The sequence below is a fragment of the Brassica napus genome, chromosome A7 (genome assembly GCF_020379485.1).
Source record: "Brassica napus cultivar Da-Ae chromosome A7, Da-Ae, whole genome shotgun sequence".
Taxonomy (NCBI): Eukaryota; Viridiplantae; Streptophyta; class Magnoliopsida; order Brassicales; family Brassicaceae; genus Brassica; species Brassica napus.
Window position 1 is genome coordinate 7,741,287 of NC_063440.1, and position 20,982 is coordinate 7,762,268.

The following is a 20,982-nucleotide window of genomic DNA, read 5'->3' on the forward strand; positions in this document are numbered from 1 at the left end:
TGATAAAATATTTCAATTAAACAAAACAAATATACAAGTTAAAAAAAAACCAGAATTTATATTGACATACTAAATTTTGTTTAAACCCATATTTTATAACATGTAATATTTCGTTCTATAACTTTGATATCGACATATTCAAAGTGATTATATTTTTAAATCTATTCACCCTGCGCAAGGCGCAGGTTATCACCTAGTTAGTTATCATAAATCATTATTTATAATATCATTTGTGTTATTTGGTAATTTGTATTAATTAGTACTAGAATTACATTTATTTTTAGATCTGATTAAAATAAGAGTCATTTAGGTGAATAACCATAAAAGGAGTGGTAATTAAGTATTTGACCATGTTGTTTTGGAAAATTATAAGAAAGGTGAATATTCCATTTATACCCCTACACTTAGGTCGATAGTATTAGCTGACATTCTCTGTGCTAAACCTATGCTCCCCTATTGGCTACTAGAGAGTGACCTACTACACGCAAGTAATGATGTCTGAGATATTGTTATATTCTATACGGTTCTTCATCGGGAACTCAAAACGTTTCAATTGGTTATCGACATACTAAAAAAAAATTATAGCTGGGGTGGTCATCTTTAAACGAAAATGGCGTCGTCTCCCATAGTTGACATCGGAGATAACGTAATTCAAAATAATATGGGGTCGTTACCGGAAATGATGTTTGCTGCCGGAGAAGAGCCCGTCGGAGTCAGGGTTCTGACCTACCAATCATCTCGAGCGATAAAAAAAAATAATCAAAGGGCTTGATGAAGAAGAAATACTCTCTATACGGGCATCGTCTTTTGGGAAGATAATCGACATTGGAGATAAGCCATCGTTTTCGGGAAGATTCGCGAGGTACATGATGTCAAGGCAGCTGAAGGTAAAGAAGAAGCACGAGGTGTGGTTTAGGTTTGCCGGACAGCCGATTAGGTTCTCGCTGCGAGAGTTTGCAATAGTAACTGGGCTTCCATGTGGTACATTTCCACCTAAATCGAAGATGAAGATTAAAGAGACTATTACTGAGAAGCCATACTGGCCTTCGTTGTTTGGGAAAGTGGAGGTTGTGACTGTAGCTTCCGTAATCAAGATGCTCCACCGGAGAACAGTAAGGGATAGAGAAACCCGGATTAAGTTTGCATGTCTGGCTATTCTCTCTTCTGTCCTGCTGCCTACAAGCCTGAATATGAAGATCTCCAGAGAGCATGCTGAGGCCATTGAGGATCTGGATGACTTCTATTCATTCCCGTGGGGGAGATTGGCGTACGAGATGCTGATGAATAGTATAAAAGAAAGAGATGAGATCTCACTGTCGCAAAATACTATTGCCGTGAAGGGCTTCGCTCTAGCTCTTCAGCTAGTACTGGTAGAAGCTGTACCCTCTTTAACAGAAGTAGTCCAAGAAACATGTTCTTCTTCAGAATCAGAAAGCGCGGACGATGTTGAGGAAGGGTCTGAAAGGTCATCAAAAAAGCAAACGCTAAGCCCTGCTCACGCACGTAACCTCGACAAGAAAACTGAGGTTGTGTAATAAACAATTCTTATCGAAGAACAACCGAAAATATATATAAAGTGTTATTATTATGTTTCTCAGGTGGTGGTTTATGTTGCATTGCAGGTGTATGTGAAGAGCATAATTGATGAAGATCCAAGCCGACCATTGGATGAGAGTACGCTCGGGTGGTCTGATGATGTGGAAGATGTTGGGGTTGACAATCTAGTGAAGCTTATAAATGAAGGCTATAAGTTTAGTGCCTCTATGTTTAAAGGTGGAGCCACAAAGGCTGATGTGGAGAGGATGAGAGAGGATGCAAAAGTACGAGGTAAAGAGAAGAAAAGTAGAAAAGCACCAGTGAAACCAACCGGTGTAGATGGAGGAAATTGTGAAGTTGCTGCTGTTTTGATGGATATGATAAAGCCGGATCTGGATAGGATTGATGGGAATGTGTCATCTACAATGAGAGCCGTTGATGATATGATCACAAAGATAGGAGTGTGGCATGGGGCCATAAAAACAGAGGTGGGAGAATGGATGGGAAAAATAAAAGAGGATATTCAGGGGCAGATTAGCTTGGCTCTTAAAGAAGCAGTTGGACCATCAACACATCCTCCAGGAGTTCCTATAGTCACACCAACTGCCCCGATAAATCCAGTAGGTGGAGGAAGTGTAGAGGAAGCGTTTTATCGGGATACCATCCGAAACATTATGGGGAGCATCGAACAGTACAGGACGCCTCCGCGCCAGAACATCCAGGTTCAGGTGAGTATGAAACTAACTAATTTACTAATAATGTAGTTCCCGGGTAATGAGTTAATAGATTATTTGAAACACATAATTAGGAGGTCGGCGTTGTTGATGGACGTCAAGACGTTGGAGCCGAGGCCAGCGTCCCTATTGTTCCAGATAACGACGGGACTGCTCTATTAGCATCGAGCCACACTCATATGAGGAAGGATGTTGTCGATGAGATAAAGGTCAGTTTGTAAACTCATGGTGTCTTGCTACATATAGGAGATGGTGATTGAGAATGAATTTGTAAATAGAAGATGACATAATTATGGTTACTAGGTAACCGACAATGCGACAAAGGAACAAGCACCTGCCACTCCTAGTTTTTCACTCGGTCTCACTCAGCAGGAGATAAGTCCTTGTAATGAGCAGTTTGGGACAGTAAGGCTAGCTGCAGATCTAAATGTTGCGCATGACGAAGGGAAGGAGGATGTGGAGGCAAATAACGTGTGTAGGAAAAGCAAGAGACAAAAAATATTTCCCACCAATTTGATGGCCGATTACGAATGCGGACATAACATAGTGGGTCCTGGTCGTCAAGCCCCTGTGTTGCTGTTTGTGTCGTCAAACAGTGAAGATACTCTAACAAAGTACCAGCAATTAGGGGAGAAGCTTCTGACCTCATTGTAAGTAAATAACCGGATCAGACATTAATTATGTGTATCCAGCTTCTGTTGTATACAACCGGATTTAAAGGGCGGTTTTAACGCAATGCTTGGTTTTGTAGTGTTATCAATGTGGCCGGACTATCCGTATCGGATAAGGACATTAAGGACATTGCTGAAAGATCCCGTCCTCTCACCGCAAAGATTGTCGATCTACTCACCCGTATACTCCGTACAGTTCAAGACAAACATCTAATCAGTGAAAGGAGTACAAGAGATGAGTTCTTTGATACCAAATTTGCTGGATCTCTGGCAAGAAATTACTCCAAGTTCGCCAAGTGCAAGAACAAAGAAGGTCACGTGTTCCCAAAAGGTACATTGGATTTTCTATACAATACAAAGGATTCAATATGTATGATACGTCGGTTTTACCTGCCATTCAACTTTGACAAAAAACACTGGGTGGGAGTTTGTATTGACTGCGAGAAGTGGAAAATCTATGTCCTCGATTGCAACACGTCGATTAAGAGTGACAAGGATATTGTGAAAGACCTTACACCCATAGCGGAGGCTTTTCCGTATCTGCTCAAACAGGCGTGTGGGTCGGCCTACGAGGAGAATTTAGATCCAATGGTTATTGAGAGGGTAAAAGGAGTAGGACAAAACAAGGAAGAAAGCGTCTCCGGCATTACTGCAATGTTGCTAATATGGAATCATTCAATTGGAGGGTTGGAGGGTTGCCGATCAGTCAATGCTGATCATGTAATCTTAGAAGCAAAGGGGGCAGCTGTGATGGCATATGAGCTCCATGAGGAGCTGAAGTGATAAGATCAGTTAATGTGTAAACTTGTTTAATTGCCTCGTATTTTGAATTATGTTTGGATTTTCAGTGTGTTTTCGGTTAATGTGTATCTCTGACTTGATGAATACTTGGTTTATGTATGAAAATTGATGCATGTTATCGTGGTTTATGTATGCCTATTTAGTGTGTTGTGTTCAATAATGAATTTTAGAGATTGTGTATCAGAATGTGATCCGGATTTCCTAGGTTATATTCCGATTAATAATACATTAAATCCTTTAAGAAATTACAAGGACTGGATTTAGTGGGCATGTATGATCTCTATGATCCGGATTAAGTTTCTAAATGACTCTTTTCAGAATAGGAATGGTTCAAGCTTTAGGTGATATTAGTTGATCGAAGTGTGAAGGATATTGATCAAACATGGTGATATTTATAGTTGATATGCGTGATTGTATGAAAAGTAGAACCGTATTTGGTGGGTTGAGTTCTGATTAAAAATGAATTAAATGCTAAATGAGTCTACCTTCTAAAAATTATGAAAATGACTGTGTCATTTGTTAACCATGAATTGAAATCTGTGAATAGCAAACTAATACTTGTCGAAATTAATTAGATTTAAGTGAATTGAACCATGAATTGAACTCTGGATATAAAGGTTATACACCTAAATTACTCTTTCCCACGTATTGAGTGTTTTTTGTCATAACCAACTAAAAATGTATTCGACCAACTATACTCATTGAATAACTGGATTGCAATAAAATAACCGGAGTACCATCAAGGATATGTTTTGGTAGAACCAGATATGATACGTAAATATATGTACAATATCCGGACTTGTGACCTTGAGATTTAAAAAATTTGGATTTCGATAGTTTGTGTGGGTGTAATATGAGTGTTATAACATTCATCGAAGAAGAAGCTATGGGAAAATGGATGGATCTTTATTTATAATATAGTCTCGGGTAATAATACAATCCTGCCACTACCATAACTGGTTATTATATTTCACATAAATGATTAGGAATCATAATCCTAATGCTGCCCAGCAACAGCTACCACCGATCTTGCCTTACACCTTCATCATCCGAGTCGACCATCTTTCCCATAAACATACTCCGAAATAACTTATATTGGCATCTTGCAAGTAGCCTTGTTGTGACCACTTGCCTTACAGCGGCTGCATATGTGTTTCTTCCTCTGTGGCTTCATCTGCAATAAACAGTTATAGTTATGTAAGAGTTGTACAAGTTATTTAGAAGGGAATGATAATTGGAAGTCTTACCCTGATTTCTCCACGAGAGAGGATTCTGGATTTCCTTGGACGACAAGGAGGGCGTCTAGTAGTTGGCGGAATTAACTCGACATTAGCATCAGTAACAACATCATCAGTATGGATCTCAAGAGGCACTGGAGTGGGAGCTGAGTCCGTAACCGGTAGTATGTCCATATCATAAGCAACCAGTAGATTCTCTAGAGTATATATATATATAATACAGAAACTTTTGTCAATGCAAGGATTACTAATATTGAAACAGGATATTACGACATGAAAGATAAATGAGATCACGAACCTTCGCTATTGCGTAATAAATCGAAGAGTGGCGATCCGAGACAAATACCAAATCCTCAGACTGTGGTACGACCTCCAATAAGTTTTCAAGGAACCACTCTCATGCCTTGTCGTTCTCGCCATCGACGATCGCAATAGCTAATGGATAAACTTGGTAGTTTCCATCTTGAGCGCACGCGGACAAAAGGCATCCAGCGTATTTTCCCCGGAGATGTGATCCGTCAACGATTACAACTTTCCTTAGATACCTATACCCTTCAATGCATGCTCCAATCGAAATGAACAAGTACTTGAATCTTTGGCCAACTCCATCCTCAAATTCCGTATGTAAAGCTGTCTTCGTCCCTGGATTTGCTTGAACCAACTGCTTCAGGTAGTCTGGAATCAGGTTGAAAGAAGCGCCAGAATATCCTTTAGCAAAGTCCAGAGCAATTTGTCTAGATCTCCAAGCTTTCCAATATGAAATACGGACATTGTGGTCACCTTGCATGACCTGTCTTATTTCTTCAGGACGAGATCCAGCGCCACTACTGCCAAACATGGCTTTCATCATCTCCCCAATGACCGAATGTGTAGCTTGGCTTTGATACCCTACACGTATCACGTGTTTAGACAGTTTGTAATTTACTGTTTTTTGGATAATATGGAATTGTAGTAGTAAGGATAAGCAGTTGTGTAATACCAGCACGTGAATCAACAGAACACGTGTGTTGCAAGTCAACTCTTCGAATTTCGTAGGAAGTTACGTTTTTCATCCTTTTGGCGTATACACGCCAGTTACAAGTGCTACTAAAGCATCGTAAGACCATCCCATCTGGAGAAGACCTTGAGTTACGAAACCAGAATTTATTTTTGATCGCATACTTGGCCATGTGGTGTTTGAACTCTTCCCTGCTTTTGAAAATCATGCCGACTTATACAATGTCGTCTATTGGTTCCTTTGATCCTACAAATTTTCCATAACTGATGTTGATTAGAAATCAGTAGATGTTTGTAAATAAATCTAATTGACACTCATGTGGTTTGACTATGGTTTAATGATTTAGTAACATAGATTGCATTACGTAAACTGAAGACATGAAAAAGGTACAACATTGCTATCCAGTTTAAAAGACATCAATCCGGCTATGAAAGGACACATATTGAAACAAAATCCGGATTTACTCCGCCGCAAATATTAAAAGTAAACAAGCAAACATAGATATAAGACCCTAGCTTCATCATAGTAAAACATGCAATTAGCTCCAAATCTATTGAGTCGGACCAAACCCACCATCATTCTCGTCGGTGTTATAGGATGAGTCCCCCAAGTTGACGTAACTACTCCCCGATCCATTTTTGTTATCAGTATCGAGACCCAAACGCAGATCAAGTGAAGGACCACTGCCACTCCCACTTCCTTGCATGAAAGACTGAAGCAGGTTTCTGTTTGGTAGAGCGGGCGCATTGGACGTGCCACCTGTGGAAAAAATATTGAATGAGAAGGAACATTAATGCGTAATTATATATTGGAAAAATAGGATTTATTGGAAATGTGCAAACTACCTTGTTCAAATGTTCCTCCACCAACAGGTCGATGAGGTGAGTGAACCGGAATCCCTAACAGCAGGGGCGTCCTGATATGAGTGATATCAGCAATGAGTCCATCAGACGAGCCAGTTTGTGAACCGGAGCTGTCTCCGTCGCTAAGAAGCGTAACGGTTGCTCTAGCTGTCATCTGACATGGCTTTGCGGGCTGGGATAGTGATAAAAGACCTTGTGTTGGTCTCGGCTGGGGGGGAGGAGGAATTGGGTCATCATGCATACCATCCCAGAAATCGTCGTCGTCATCACTCGTTTCACCCCACGCATTTGGTAGACGTGGGAGACCCCTTCCTCTCTCGATGTCTAGACTGGCACCTCTAAATATATCAGAGGAATGGTCTGGAGAGATTGGGTTTAATGGCTGAGAATCAAAACCCGGAGGTTGAGTTGCGGTCACTACGTTACAAAGTATAAGGAAAAAAAGAATCGTTAGTTACATTGAATGTGATAATCTGGATATTGTATAATAATTTGATTACATAAGACCAAATGTGGATATTTGTTAAAATATTCAGATGTGGAGTGAAAATCCGGATTAGACAAAAAAGGGTTATGTGATATTAACAAAACGTACCGTTATTGAATGGATGAAGTGGCAATACTCGATGCGCATGATTGTTGGGGCCCTGAAGTGGTAACGTTTGGTACGGTAGTTGGGGAGGAGAATGTTGAATATCGTCATCACACGCGAGTGCGGCGTCTATCTCCATTGCCATACAATAAACAATTATCAGTTGCTGTTCATCGAATAGTAGCTCCAAGACACTCTTAGCGCATCTTATGGGATCGCCTCCGGCTAGATCTTAATCAAATAACACTGGCATGTTAGTATGTTTGCTATTTTTAAAAAGTCAATGAATTAATTGAATAAATAATCGCCACGGTTTAAAGAAGGAACGTTACCCCTAATAGCATGACGGTGTTGAACTTCCGTTGTCCCGTCGCCGAGGAAGGTCATAGAGCCAACTGTAAATGGAGATCTACAGTGGAACTGGTGTTTGGCAACATTCTGTGGACCGAATGTGACATTAAGTGTAGGGTCCGGGTCGTAAACCCTAACACTCGTCATCACCTCAACATCGTTGTTGGTACGAATGGTGAAGGGGGGGGGGGGGGGGGTTCTGTTGCCCTCAGGTACGAGCATCCATTAAGGGAGCTGATATGTTAGAACGAGAGGTGTGGTTTGATTCAACATAAGCCTCGCCCTAACCATGTTGGTCAGATCTTCACAGGTTTTGTTCTCTCTGACTAAGAGAGTTTCACCAAGGTAAACTGATGATGATTCAAAACGCCAGTCTCCGATTGCTGTTTTGGTCCACACACCTTGAAGGAGACGCAAAAGCATCACCATCTGAGACAAACATTTTTGAAATAACATAATCAGAAGTGAGACGTTGTCGCTATATAGAGGGAAGAGATAAGAAGTAAATCATGCAGAAGAGAAGAGAATATATTTGCGACCCCACAAACTATAAACGGACCGACATCATAATAAATGATAGAAGTAAAGATTCAATAAGACAAACCTCATCTTTAACTTCAAGTTCTCTACAATATTCGGAGGAAACAGAAGAAAACGGGTTTAAGGTTTCTTAATGGAAACAGTTGAAAACGGATTTAAGGTTTCTTAATGGAACTGGAGTAGATGCAGTGTGCATTTATAGCGAGATGCAGTGCCTATATCCAGACACAATAGCAGAGATAGAGATATGGACACTGACATAATCAAGCTCATGCATTGGGTTAATGCTTGCCGCCTACCAAAACATAGGTGTAATCATTATCTCTAGGAATAGCTTGCACTCTGACACGCCATCTTAATAACGTTTTGATTTCCATTTTTTTTTGAGTTGTAGTTTCCAAGCAAACCAGATTCGAAATTGAATCGACAACCAATTTTAAACCAAAACCCGGTTATTTTAACGGTATCAAGCAATTGAGCTGGATAGATTAGACGTGTATGGTTTCTACTAGAAGATAGTGGTGTAGTGCACGTGTCAATATTAGCAAACCCTGTGGCTTTCACGCGCCAACTCTCCTACTAGATATGTCCAAAACTCTGTCTTCACTTGTACTCTTCATTTCTCACTTTTACCTTTACTGAATCAAAATGGCAAACTGTAACTCATCTTCGTCAACTTCTGCTGTTTCGGTGCGTCAGTCTCATGGTCCGCCGTGTCATTGCGGAAGAGTTACTAATATGCTGATGTCATGGACTGATGCAAATCCTGGAAGACGATTTTACAAGTGTGAAGAACATGGATTTGTAATCTGGGCAGACGATGAGAAGCCAGGAGGTTGGCAGAAAGAAACTTGTTGGAGGCGCGAGATCAGATCCGACGATACCGATCGGACATCAACCGCCTCAACGTGTCTGTACGAGAAGCAAGAGAGCAACTGGTTCGTGAGCGTGCTCTTCGCGTGGCAGCTGAAACTGTATCTGATGTTGTTGATCACGAGATCTTCCAAGAAGAGCTTCTAAAGCGTGAAAAAATGGTTAGACAAATGTTCGCAATGTCCTGGGGTGGTTTTATTCTGATGACTGCTACAATAGTCTACATGCTCAAGAACTAGATCTACGCTTCTTGTTTAAGTCACGATAATAATGTTTTATCTTTCTCCCTATGTCATATCTTTCTCGATCCTTGTTTAAAGTATGTTAATCCTGTGTTTCCGGAATGGTAAGTGGAATATTATGTTTCTTGATCTAAACTATGGAGTTATGAACTTTGATTGTAATATTGCGATCTAATTATAAGAAACTTTTGTTATTCATTTCTATTCGAGTCTAAATTCTAATTTGTACACATATCGTCTATTAAAATTGTTAGTATACAATGTAGTCAGATAGTGTAAAGATACAAATTACATAACTGAATCACGATAATTAACATCAACGTACAGAATCTTGATCATGTCGACTTTACAATCGAATTATATCAGCTTTACAGTACAGTTATAACTAAAAAGGTGGACAGACCAATTTTCGAAAAGGTTTTGGGTTAATCATCATTGTTTAGCCGTTGTTCGTAAGCTACGCTCAGTTAATTAATATAATACTCAGATTTGTCGATAATGAAAAAACAGTGTTAAGCATGCGCTCCTTATGGCCACATATTAAAAATGTATACGCAAATCGAATCCACTTGAACACTACAAAAATCTGACACACTTTCTAGTTAGCAGACAAACCTAGATAGCTACAATACGACTTACGATGACGACTACGTATTAAGCTAAGCTTCGTCTAGGGTATTACGGTAATGTCATGTAGTCAATGTGACCATTGAGCTAATTATATAAAAACATTACATGGTCAGCTAATATATATCTCGTTCGTTACTACATAGTGCAAATACTCTTAAAATAATAACTAATAAATGTTAACAACCAATCAAATTATAACTATTTAAAAAAAAACTTAACCTATTAAAGACACATAATCAAAAGTCAATTAAGTGGCTTCTCAATTCATATATATTAGGATTTATCTCTTTATAACTAAGCATAAATTTAGTTAAGGTAAACAAACATAAAAACATGTATTAGGAAAATGGTAGTTTAAGCAATTTTTCTCATAATTTGTTCTAAATCACACTTTTTCACTCATTTTTTTTTAATTTATTGTTTAACATAAAACTCAAATGGGTTAAGGAAACAAATTCTTCCTTAAATTATCTCTGATCATCAAACTATTTTATCAAACACTAACTCATTCAACCAAATGTTTTTAATTAAAACAAATCATAATTTACAGATCTTTTAAAATTATTGTTTAATTTTTAAATTAAATTAAAACATACCTATATTAATTAAATCTGATTAACTAATAAGTAAAAATAACATTTCAATTTCTAAATAACTAAATGTCGTTATTTTAGGCATATATAATTAATATTAATGTGAGATCCAATATTATATGAAATAAAATGTGTTTTTGTATAAATTTGGGCTTTTTTTCAAATATGGCCTAAAATTTCAAGTCAAACACAAAAATAACCTATGCTGTTTTGAATTTTTTTCATATTCACCCTATAAATTTGAGTTATTCACAAAAATGCCATTACATTTTTTTTCTTTTTTTTCGGAGATGATTCTTTTACCATATCATCCTCATCTTTACCAAGTATTTACAATATTGTTATTGCCATCAATACACTAACCACCATGAATAATCAATTTGAAGCTCTTAATGCACCAACGTTTCGATATTTACTCTTCGTATCTCATTACTTATGTACACCAATCACATCTCTTTCACTCTCTTTTCAAATTCATCCAAAAAACTAAGATTTTGATTCCAAGCTTTGTTAGGTTCATAAAGACATTGAAGCTCCTGATACATGGTCATCAACGACTTGGTAGCTTTTGTTGTGAAGTTGTGGGTACTTGGAGAAACAAAACAAGTAATCTCAGAGGCTCAAGATATGAAATCATTTTTTTTCTCAGATCTGTTCGCGAAGACTTTCAGAATATTTTGATAAGACTTTCAGAAGACTTTGCTAGATGTGTTCTCCATCGCAAAGACTTCCCTAGAAGTCTTCTAACTTTCCTTTATTAAGAAAAAAAAACAAAATTCCAGAGAAGACTTCTCGGATAAATAGGCTAGTTTTGCAACTGGCCGAAGTTTGTTAGAAATTTGACTTTTTATAGAAGACTTCTAGAGAAGTCTTCTCTGGAAAAATCAGATATAGCCAATGCAAAAGTATTCCAGGTAGACTTCTTGCGACATTGAAAGACTTCTATAGAAGTCTTCTATAAAAAGTCAAGTTTCTGACAAACTTCAGTAAATTGCAAAACTAACATGTTTATCCGAGAAGACTTCTTCTCTGCATTTTCGAGAATTTTTCAAATTAAAAATTAAACCAATATTTACAAAGGAGAAATTCTCAAGATGTTTTCTGTAGAGTAGACTTCTTAAGATGTCTTCCTTCGTAAATTTGCAATTGCAAAAATGATCTAAATAGAAGACTTCTTAAGAAGTCTTCTCGGAGAAGACTTATAACGTCAATGTTTAATAAAATTTTATTTTCTCTACAATTAAAATGACTTTTTAATATTTTCTTATTAATTCATGTGTATTTGTCAATATTGGAGCTCTTGGATGAAATTCATAACTTATTTATTGATAATTATGAGATTTCAAATATTTATGTTTACTAATGTTTCTAGCTAATCCGAGAAGACTTCTGGAGAAGTCTTCTCTAGATGACTTATGGAGAAGTATTCTATGTAAGATTTTCAAGAGTGTTAAGTAACTTCAAGGTATGCTTTTAACTTTCGAAAGTGTTAAGTAACTTCAATAATATCAAATCATGTGGTTTAATCTGTCTCTTTAGATTATAAGATATAATTTTTAACTTACATGAGATTTAAAGTTTCAACTTTTACTTAAAATTCAAGTTTGATCTTTTGTGAATTTGATTAAGTTTTCTTGTGAAGTATTCTCTCTTAGTTTTAGTAAATTTGACTAAGTTTTTTTTGTTATTATGTTTTGTTATGAGTGGGTAAAATGGTTTAAAAAAAATTTGGTATGTTGTATCAATAACTTCAATAATGTCAAGTACTTTGGGCAAAACATGAAAATATATACTAAATTCTTTTGATTAACATCTTTTCAAGTTTATAAAATAATTCACAACTAAAATAATACACATACAAATCATAAAATAGACCACAAACAAAACCATTACACATGGAGCTAGATATAATTCCTCCACATAGATAAGCTTGGACTCCACTTGACATCATTCTTTTGTACCACCTTGGACAGAAGACTTCGGAAGACTTCCCGAATACTTCGCGGGAAGTCGTCTAGCACAAAATACATTAGAAGAGTTCCCAAGAAGTTTTCCAAGAGTCTTCTGAGAAGTTTTCCAAACTCTGACTCAGATATGAAAAATATGCATATTCAAAAACATTCAAATGGCTTCAAAACAGAGAAAGCTTCAAAAATAATTTTTTTATTTTTAATTAATAAACAAAAAAATTAAATTAGGTTGAATCTATAACTTTTTAGAATCTAGTATATAAACACACACAAAATACATATCCAAAATTTGTACCACTTTGGGCAGAAGACTTCGGAAGACTTCCTGAAGATTTTGTGGAAAGTCTCCTAGCATAAAATGCATTAGAAGACTTGCCTAATGTATTCTGAAAAGTCTTCCGAGAGTCTTCTGAGAAGTCTTTCAAAGTCTCTCTTAGATCTGAAAACCCTACAAATTCAAAAACTTTCAAATAGCTTCAAAACAGAGAAAAACTTCAAAAATATAGTTTTATGCTTAAATAATAAACGAAACAGTCACATTAAGTAGAATCTATAGCATTTTAGAATCTAATATATAAAACACACAATAATACATATCCAAAATTTATAGATCTACCTTTGAATAAGTGAAAGATGAGAACCATATAATGAAAAATCTGCAAAAAGAAGATAAATTAGTGAGAAGACATAAGAAAAAAATGAGAAATAGATTTAAAGTTTGGTGTTTTGATGTTCAAAGAGATTAGAAAGAGGTTAGAGAGTTTTAGAGTGAGAAACATTACATTTTTGTTGCAGCTATTTGAGAGCAAGAAAGAGAATGTGTAAATTTTCTTTATATATAGAGACAAAAGTTCCAATTAGGTTAAATATTTTCGATACAGAAGACTTCTTGGGAAGTCTTCTAAGAGAATTTACATGATAAGATTCTGGAAGACTTCGCTTCAGGCGGAAAACCTAAATTCTACTAAAATTTAGGCGGGAATATGTCAGAGGACTTTTTGGAAGTCTTCTAGAAGTTTTTCAGACCATAACCTAATAAAATAACTAACTAGATAGGAAAAACAATTCATTAAACTTAAAATCAACTTATAAAGCGTTTAATATACACAAAACTAAACACTTATATATCAATTTTTCTTAAAAAGAAATTAAGATTCTAAAATTAAACCCTAAATACAAACAATATTATAACATATGTTACTAAACCCTAAACCAAAGTCTAGGAGTCTTCCAAACTCTATAATCAAATAACTAAGCAAAAACACTTACTTAAACTTAAAAGAAACTAAGAAAGTGTTTAAATAAAGTACTTAGATAGTCACTGAATACATATATGTCAAACTAAAAAAAAATTAAAAAGATAATATTTCAAAATCTAACCCTAAAAATACCAACAATACTATAACATATGTTACCAAACCCTAAACCAAATGCTATCATGACTTAATCTACATCCATTCATCTATGTTAAAAATAATTTAATTTTAGTAAAACTAAATTTCCATCATTTAAAAATGTTTATTAATACATGATTTTGATTATTTTTTTTCTCTTTCAAAATATTTTTTTATAAAATTTATTAATTAGTTTTAAGATCTAATACAAGAGAAGACTTCTCCAAGAAGACTTCTGGAAGACTTTGATATAGGTGGGAAACCTAAATTCTTCTAAAATTTAGGCGGGAACCCAAAATTCTACTAAAATTTAGGTGGGATGTGTCAGAAGACTTCTTGGGAAGTCTTCTGTGAGTATTCCAGACTTTATAATCAAATAACTAAACAAAAAAGCATTTCCTTAAAGTTTTAAGATACTTAGAAAATGTTTAAGTCAAGTTATTAGATAATCACTAAACACATATAGGTCAAAACAAATTTAAAAATAAAAGATAAGATTTTAAAATATAACCCTAAATATACCAACAATATTATAACATATGTTACTAAACCCTAAACCAATGACTATCATGAGTTAATCTACTTTCACTCATCTATGTTGAAAATAATTCAATTTTAGTACAAATAAATTTACATCATTTAGAAATGTTTATTATTACTAGATTTTAATTTTTTTCCCATCAAAATATTTTTTATAAAAATTTTAAATTATTTTTAAAATCTACTGAAAGAGAAGACTTACAAAGAAGTCTTCTCTAAGAAGAATTATTTGTTAGTATTCTCATGTGAAGGGTTATAATGTTAAAACTCAATACATGTTTTTTGTTTAGTCATGAGGAGGTTGTTGTAATTTCACTAGCCTTTTGGGTTACGTTTGCATTTGATTAAATTTGGGGTATACTTTTGTATTCAAAATCAAGTTTTGAGTCATTTTTGGCAATTTCCCCTATAAATTTTGTTAATCTTTTATTATCGTACATTTTAAAAGTTTATTATAGCGTAAAAAATATATCTCATTAATTTTTAAATATTTTTTTCTTACTTTCAATATATATAATATTTTTCATCTTTGACTTTATGAATTGTAGAGATGGACATTTTTATTGAACTTTCTTACTAAATTTATCTTAACATTTTAAAAACACATAAAACAAATTAGTTCACATTTATAGTAACACAAAAAAGTGTATGTACCTCGACAAATAAATAAAAATTAAATACATAAGAATATAAAAATACCAAGAACACGACAAACATATTTTATTATTTTTCCCTCTTGTTCTTTTATTTATGTCTGTTTTTTTCCCATTAAAAATATGCATGTTAATTTTATTATAATTCAATGTATATGAATTATATTAATAGAGTATTAACTATAGAAAAATCTTGTGAAAAAATTCTTTGATTAATATAATTAAATTTCTTACTATATAATTAATTAAATGAATTACCAAATAATATAATTTTAAATTACTTACCATATAATAATGTTAATTCATCTGTTTATATTAATAGATGAATTAAACAAACTTTTTCTTGATTAATATACGTTTAAATAACTTACCACAAAATTTTTATTTTTTAAAATATAAAAATATTTTAATCATTTCTAAAGTGATAACGCATATATAATATCACATTGTCATTGGAAAATGATTAGGATTTTTAGAATTATATATTTGACTGTTTTGCATTCATTTGACACATTTTTATACTATATATAGTGAATGAGTGAATTTAATTAATATTATTAAGTTTAGTTAATTATTTTTCTTAAATATATGATTTATTTTATTCTCTACTAATATAAACATAATAAAAACCGTTTTTATAATTGATACTATACTATCATATGTATTTATATGTATCTTATCAATTTATATAATGTAATCTAGATATTTAATTATTTCTATAAACAAATTATGTTAATTCATCTATATTTAAGATGTTTAATTGTATGTTTGGAAACATATGTTAGATTAGATAATTCTATGAATTATTTCTTTTTAAAAACTTTAATTAAATAAATAAAAAATGAAAAACAATCAACAAATCAAATTATAATAATTAATTTGAGAGTTTTTTTTATGAGCGAAACATTAACATAAATCACAAAATAACTTTTCAATTAATATATAGGAGGATTTATAAGAAGTATAATAGAAATTATGTATGTTTGAAGACTTTTAAAAACAAAAAAAAATAACTTGGACTTTCAATTTATCAAAAATGTTAAAAGATATTACCAAAAATCTTGATTTATCAATCAATAAATTAACTAATATGTAAAATAAAATTTTCTAAATGAGGCAAGTAATTAATAATTGGGATATTTAGTTTCTAAACATTTATTTGTAAATACGTTATCAAACAAGATAAATGTATACATGATACTATTATAGTAGAACATCTATAAATTAATAAGCGATAAATTAATAATCTATATAAATTAATAAATTTCTATGATTCCGATTTGTGCGAGTTCAAAATTTGACAAAAATCGATAAAATAATAAGATAATATTTTTTAAAAAAATTCTATGTAAATATATGACCCCAGTAAAATTATAAATTAATAAATTATATGTATACATATTTTATATAAGTAAGAACCTATTATCATATTGTTTATTTATATTCACAATGGAATTATCTTTATATTTTCTTAACACTTAATATTTTTTGATGAGATTTAGTAAACCCACTTTTAAGTTCTATGCAATATATATTGTATACACCAAATAATATAATAAAATTAATATAAATTTTAAATTTTAAAAAATAACAATTAATGTCTATACACTAAAATCAAATATTTTTCTTAGAATAAATATATCTTAAAATAAAAACTCTAAACAAGGAAATTTTGCAAATTAATATCTCTACAAATTAATAAAATTTCAAAATCTCATTATTATTAATTTATAGAGATTCTACTGTATGTTATAACTGATATATGATTCTCAAGTTCTTTATACCTAAACAGAACGCCTTGTAATAAATAATAAAATATTATTTAATCTATAAATACTACTTTAATACTCTCCAACAAATATAATAGCACAAGAAAGAAAGAAAAGACCATGGCTTCGTCAAGAAATCAAAATTTTATTTTTATGCTAATTTCATTTCTGATCATTCTCGCAACTACGTCATTTGCCTCTGCGCTCTTCTCAGCAAAACATGTTGTGATTGTCAACAAACTTGTAACGCGTGCGACATTGATTGTGCATTGCATGAACAAAGAAGAAGATAAGGGAGTGATTTCACTTGGACCTGGAGATAGTTTTGATTTCAGATTTCGTGTTAACCTTCGTAAAACAACAGTATACACATGTAGCTTTGCTTGGCCTGGCAATACAGCAACATTCGATATTTTTAGAGCTGATAGAGATGATAATCCAGAAAGCAAAGTTGGTGTTTGCAGCGAATGTATTTGGAGCATCTACGAGCCAGCACCATGTAGGGATAGACGTGATGGAGGCCAACCTAATTGTTTTCCATGGGCTTCTTAAATTAGTTATTATTATTTTGAGGTTATTTGTACGACAATTTTAAATGAATAAATAAAAATATAGTGTTTTTGATATTATTTTGCATATTTTATCACTCTTTCTTGTGCATTTACCCCAACTAGAAATTATTATATTTTACTACCATGTCATTCTAGGTAGAACATGAATCATTCAAATCGCAAAGACCCTCTCAGAAAATGCAAAGTATCCATCCCGATATTAAAAATTAGATTTGAAAATAGGATATATAATCAGTTAGATGCAAAAATATGATTTAATGTTTGTATATTCAATATTGACAGTGCAAGCAAATTAATTGTTAGCAATGTAGCGTTCACCTCTATAAATCACTTGAGCATGGTCGTTTGGCTCCACATGTTTTTTTTTTTAAATTTTGAGGAGAGGCGTAACAGAAGTTGCAGTGAAAATAATGAAATTTGAGGAGCAGATTGTAAACATAGAGAAGGACTGTTTGGGTTACGAAAGCAAACGATAGGTGAGGTAACATTTAATAATGACGGAGGCCCTTTACGTCCCATTTTGAGCTTCTTATTTTGCGTAAACAAACAAAAATCTTCTTTTGGAGAGGTGACGTGGTAGAATATATATTTTATAACCGCAGAATTCCCAAAAACTAACTATTCGATCAATATGGCACGGTTAGGTGGCCAAAGAAAATTGAATTCAGGGCGGAAACTCAAAGAGGAGCCTCTTTACCAATTGACCAGTACCACTTGGTTATGTCTTAGCATTTGCTCTATCTTAAAATGATGTGGCAAATGATGTGGCAGCAGATTGAAAGAGCATTGTCTTATATATGTTAGGCTAATGTCTATTTTTAATGTAGGATTGTGGGATAATTTCAAATAAAGACAGAGATATGGATGCTGTGCCTGAGATTCAAATTCCTTAGTGTCGAGTTGCTAGTGAGCTGACATCAACCTTATCTCATCTTTTAGATTTGCAATCTATTCTTAGTTTACCCTCAATAGCATGTTCATTCTCTCAAAGTTATTTGGTGAAACGTCTTTAAGAATTTTTTTTTCTCTTTAAGAAGTTTCTGGAATTCGCATTCTGTCTTTCCCAAGCTTTCCAACAGCTGCGTTTATCCCTAGATTCTCATAACTTTGTCGCTCAGCTGCTTATGAGAACACTATCTTGTCCTTATATAATTCTGAAGACTATTAAGGTGGTGGCCAAAATGAGGTGCATAGTTTTCGTGCTCTTTTCGAAACAGAGCCGGGCTTGACCCCATGCTTGTGAAACATTTGAATAGAACCCCAATTTTGTGGAGTCCTTTAAAAAAAGTAATTTTCTTTTATATGCTAAATATATAAATGTTTAATGTAAAATAGAAAAAAATAATTAAAACAGATTTTAAAAATTATAATTATATACAAATTTTTTTTATAATAGACGAAAAATGTTCTTTTAAATTTTCAAGTAAAGAAAAAATATTTTATCTTAAAAAAATAATTTTAAATACTTTTTTTTCTCAAAAAATGTTATTAAAAATAAAAATTAAATATTTTTTTTCGTTTTGGATAGGATCCCCAAAATTTCAGGTCAGACTCTGCTTCGAAAACATGTTTCATCCAAGGGTGAAGCTAGTGTGAGGAGAGAGGGGGTTCCACATGCACCCATTTATGCTGTGTGTGCACCCAGTCAGAATTCATTTTGGATTCAGCATTCGTTTCATCATCAAGTTTGTCTACAAGCATTTTAAATTGAATATGTGCAGATTGAGCAGGAGCAGAGGAGCATATATGAAGTATGTCTTCCTTTTTTTTCATCAAAGTATGTCTTCCATCAAACTTACTTTTCATAACCCAGAAAATTTCCATAATTAACAAAAAAAAGTTTAAATCATTTTCTAATTAAACTGCTCGTACGAGCTTCTTTGGTGGTGAAAATGTTATGGTCAAAGTAAGGTGAAGACTGAAGAAATATGGTCAACGTAGGGTGTACAGTGAAGAGATAATTTTGAAATTTATTCTCAAATAAAAAATGATGTATGCACTAAGAGATTAGTGTTTTTCAGTTGACATGAAATTATTCTAGAGACTTAAAGATTTTAACGCTTTGCAATTTCATACACCCACTATATAAAATATCAAAACAAATAAATTAGCATGAAATTAACACATAAAACTGTCATATTTTGTTCACATATATGCAAAGCTTCTTGTTTGAATTTTGTCCCAAATCTATATGGCCTTACAATGTTTCAAAAAGTCAAATACTATATAATAAAATAATGCAAACAATAATTTATTAGATTTTAGTTTCTATCAAATTAAAATGCATATTATGATATTTATATCATTTTCAAATTATCTAATTTAAAATGAAAAGATCAGATTGAAGCGAATAAAAAATTTCAACACAGTTTTATTAAAACCAAATATTACAAAAACTTGTCAATTTAATCTAGTTGTCGCACCAGCTAAATATTTTAATATTTCAGCCAACTAAACATAATCATCAAAATTTTGAAAATCCACCATTATCCAATGCTAAAAATATCTATAAATCATATTTTGAAGTTTACCAATCTAACACATTTACATCTTCTTTTCTTACCAAAATTAAAACTTTATTGATAATATATACATATACATTATTTATGTTTTTGATAAAATTATTTGAAGAATATCACTGAAATATTCTAATTTTTGTTGTAACTAAAAAATTCAGACTTAAAAACTAAAAATAATTATATTTGTAGTTCTAGTAAAATCGAATGACAAAATTAACTTAGGCTTCTCCTGTTGATCAAGCAGGCTTCATTATTTCAGGTTTGATCTACTCTATTCGCGGAGCTTCTCCTTGTTTGTTAGCCGACTGATAACTTTTATGCATGCACCTCCGTATAAGTGCTGCGTACAAGATAGGACCAGTATAAGAAGAGAACTAAAACTTTTCAGAACATGAGGTTGGTATCCTCAGTAAATCAGTTTCTTCCCCAGGAAGCTGGGCCAACATATATAAAAATGAAGAGAAATAAAAATGCATTACCACTTCTGATTCTTTCTAATTTATTTTCTAAACAATGTTGACAGTTATTATTCGCCTCAACACTGGAACATTATTTTACTTCGACCTCAGAAAATATATGTTATAACTAGCTTCAAAGGGACACAATGAACCAAATTAAGCAGTTTTTTTTTTAACTTCAACCAAATTAAGCAGTTTATAAGTATACCAAAAACATTAAAATAACATCAAATTCAACAAGATAACAATATAAACAACAAATAATATCTATCTTCATCTGCTTTAATGTTTTAGACAATTTTGGTTTAGAAGCTCCAAAATATGTTGAACTCTTAAAATATATAGTGATCAAATAATTGAAGAAAAATTATAATATATAATCTGCACATAGCATGGACCAAAAAAACTAGTATAGTAAAATAAAAAGCTATGTGTGTTCTTTTATA

At 33.0% G+C, this 20,982-nt stretch overlaps 3 protein-coding genes across 3 annotated transcripts; 2 read left to right on the forward strand and 1 right to left on the reverse strand.

The window, feature by feature from the left end:
• Positions 1-610: 610 nt before the first annotated feature.
• On the forward strand, positions 611-3,724 carry LOC106435363. The gene is made up of 6 exons (XM_013876233.2): positions 611-718; positions 816-1,526; positions 1,623-2,264; positions 2,345-2,479; positions 2,574-2,920; positions 3,022-3,724. Exons 1-6 carry the CDS (start codon positions 611-613, stop codon positions 3,722-3,724), a joined length of 2,646 nt encoding a protein of 881 aa, XP_013731687.2.
• Positions 3,725-5,377: 1,653 nt separating this feature from the next.
• Positions 5,378-6,185, reverse strand: LOC106430297. Its single transcript, XM_048735474.1, has 2 exons — positions 5,960-6,185; positions 5,378-5,868 (listed from the first exon to the last, which is right to left on the reverse strand). The coding sequence occupies exons 1-2, from the start codon at positions 6,183-6,185 to the stop codon at positions 5,378-5,380; spliced, it is 717 nt and encodes a 238-aa protein (XP_048591431.1).
• Positions 6,186-16,697: 10,512 nt separating this feature from the next.
• LOC125576719 (S-protein homolog 5-like) lies at positions 16,698-17,860 on the forward strand. The gene has a single exon (XM_048737338.1). The coding sequence runs from the start codon at positions 17,108-17,110 to the stop codon at positions 17,537-17,539; it is 432 nt and encodes a 143-aa protein (XP_048593295.1). The 5' UTR covers positions 16,698-17,107; the 3' UTR covers positions 17,540-17,860.
• Positions 17,861-20,982: the final 3,122 nt, after the last annotated feature.

Excerpts from the sequence above, each read along its gene's own strand:
- LOC125576719 (XM_048737338.1), top strand. The coding sequence starts at position 17,108 with ATGGCTTCGTCAAGAAATCAAAATTTTATTTTTATGCTAATTTCATTT.
- LOC106435363 (XM_013876233.2), top strand. The coding sequence starts at position 611 with ATGGCGTCGTCTCCCATAGTTGACATCGGAGATAACGTAATTCAAAAT. Across the intron at positions 719-815 it reads AAGAGCCCGTCGGAGTCAGG|ATAATCGACATTGGAGATAA; the intron begins GTTCTGACCTAC and ends TCTTTTGGGAAG. Across the intron at positions 2,480-2,573 it reads ATGTTGTCGATGAGATAAAG|GTAACCGACAATGCGACAAA; the intron begins GTCAGTTTGTAA and ends TATGGTTACTAG.
- LOC106430297 (XM_048735474.1), bottom strand. The coding sequence starts at position 6,185 with ATGATTTTCAAAAGCAGGGAAGAGTTCAAACACCACATGGCCAAGTAT. Across the intron at positions 5,869-5,959 it reads TTCTGTTGATTCACGTGCTG|GGTATCAAAGCCAAGCTACA; the intron begins GTATTACACAAC and ends TGATACGTGTAG.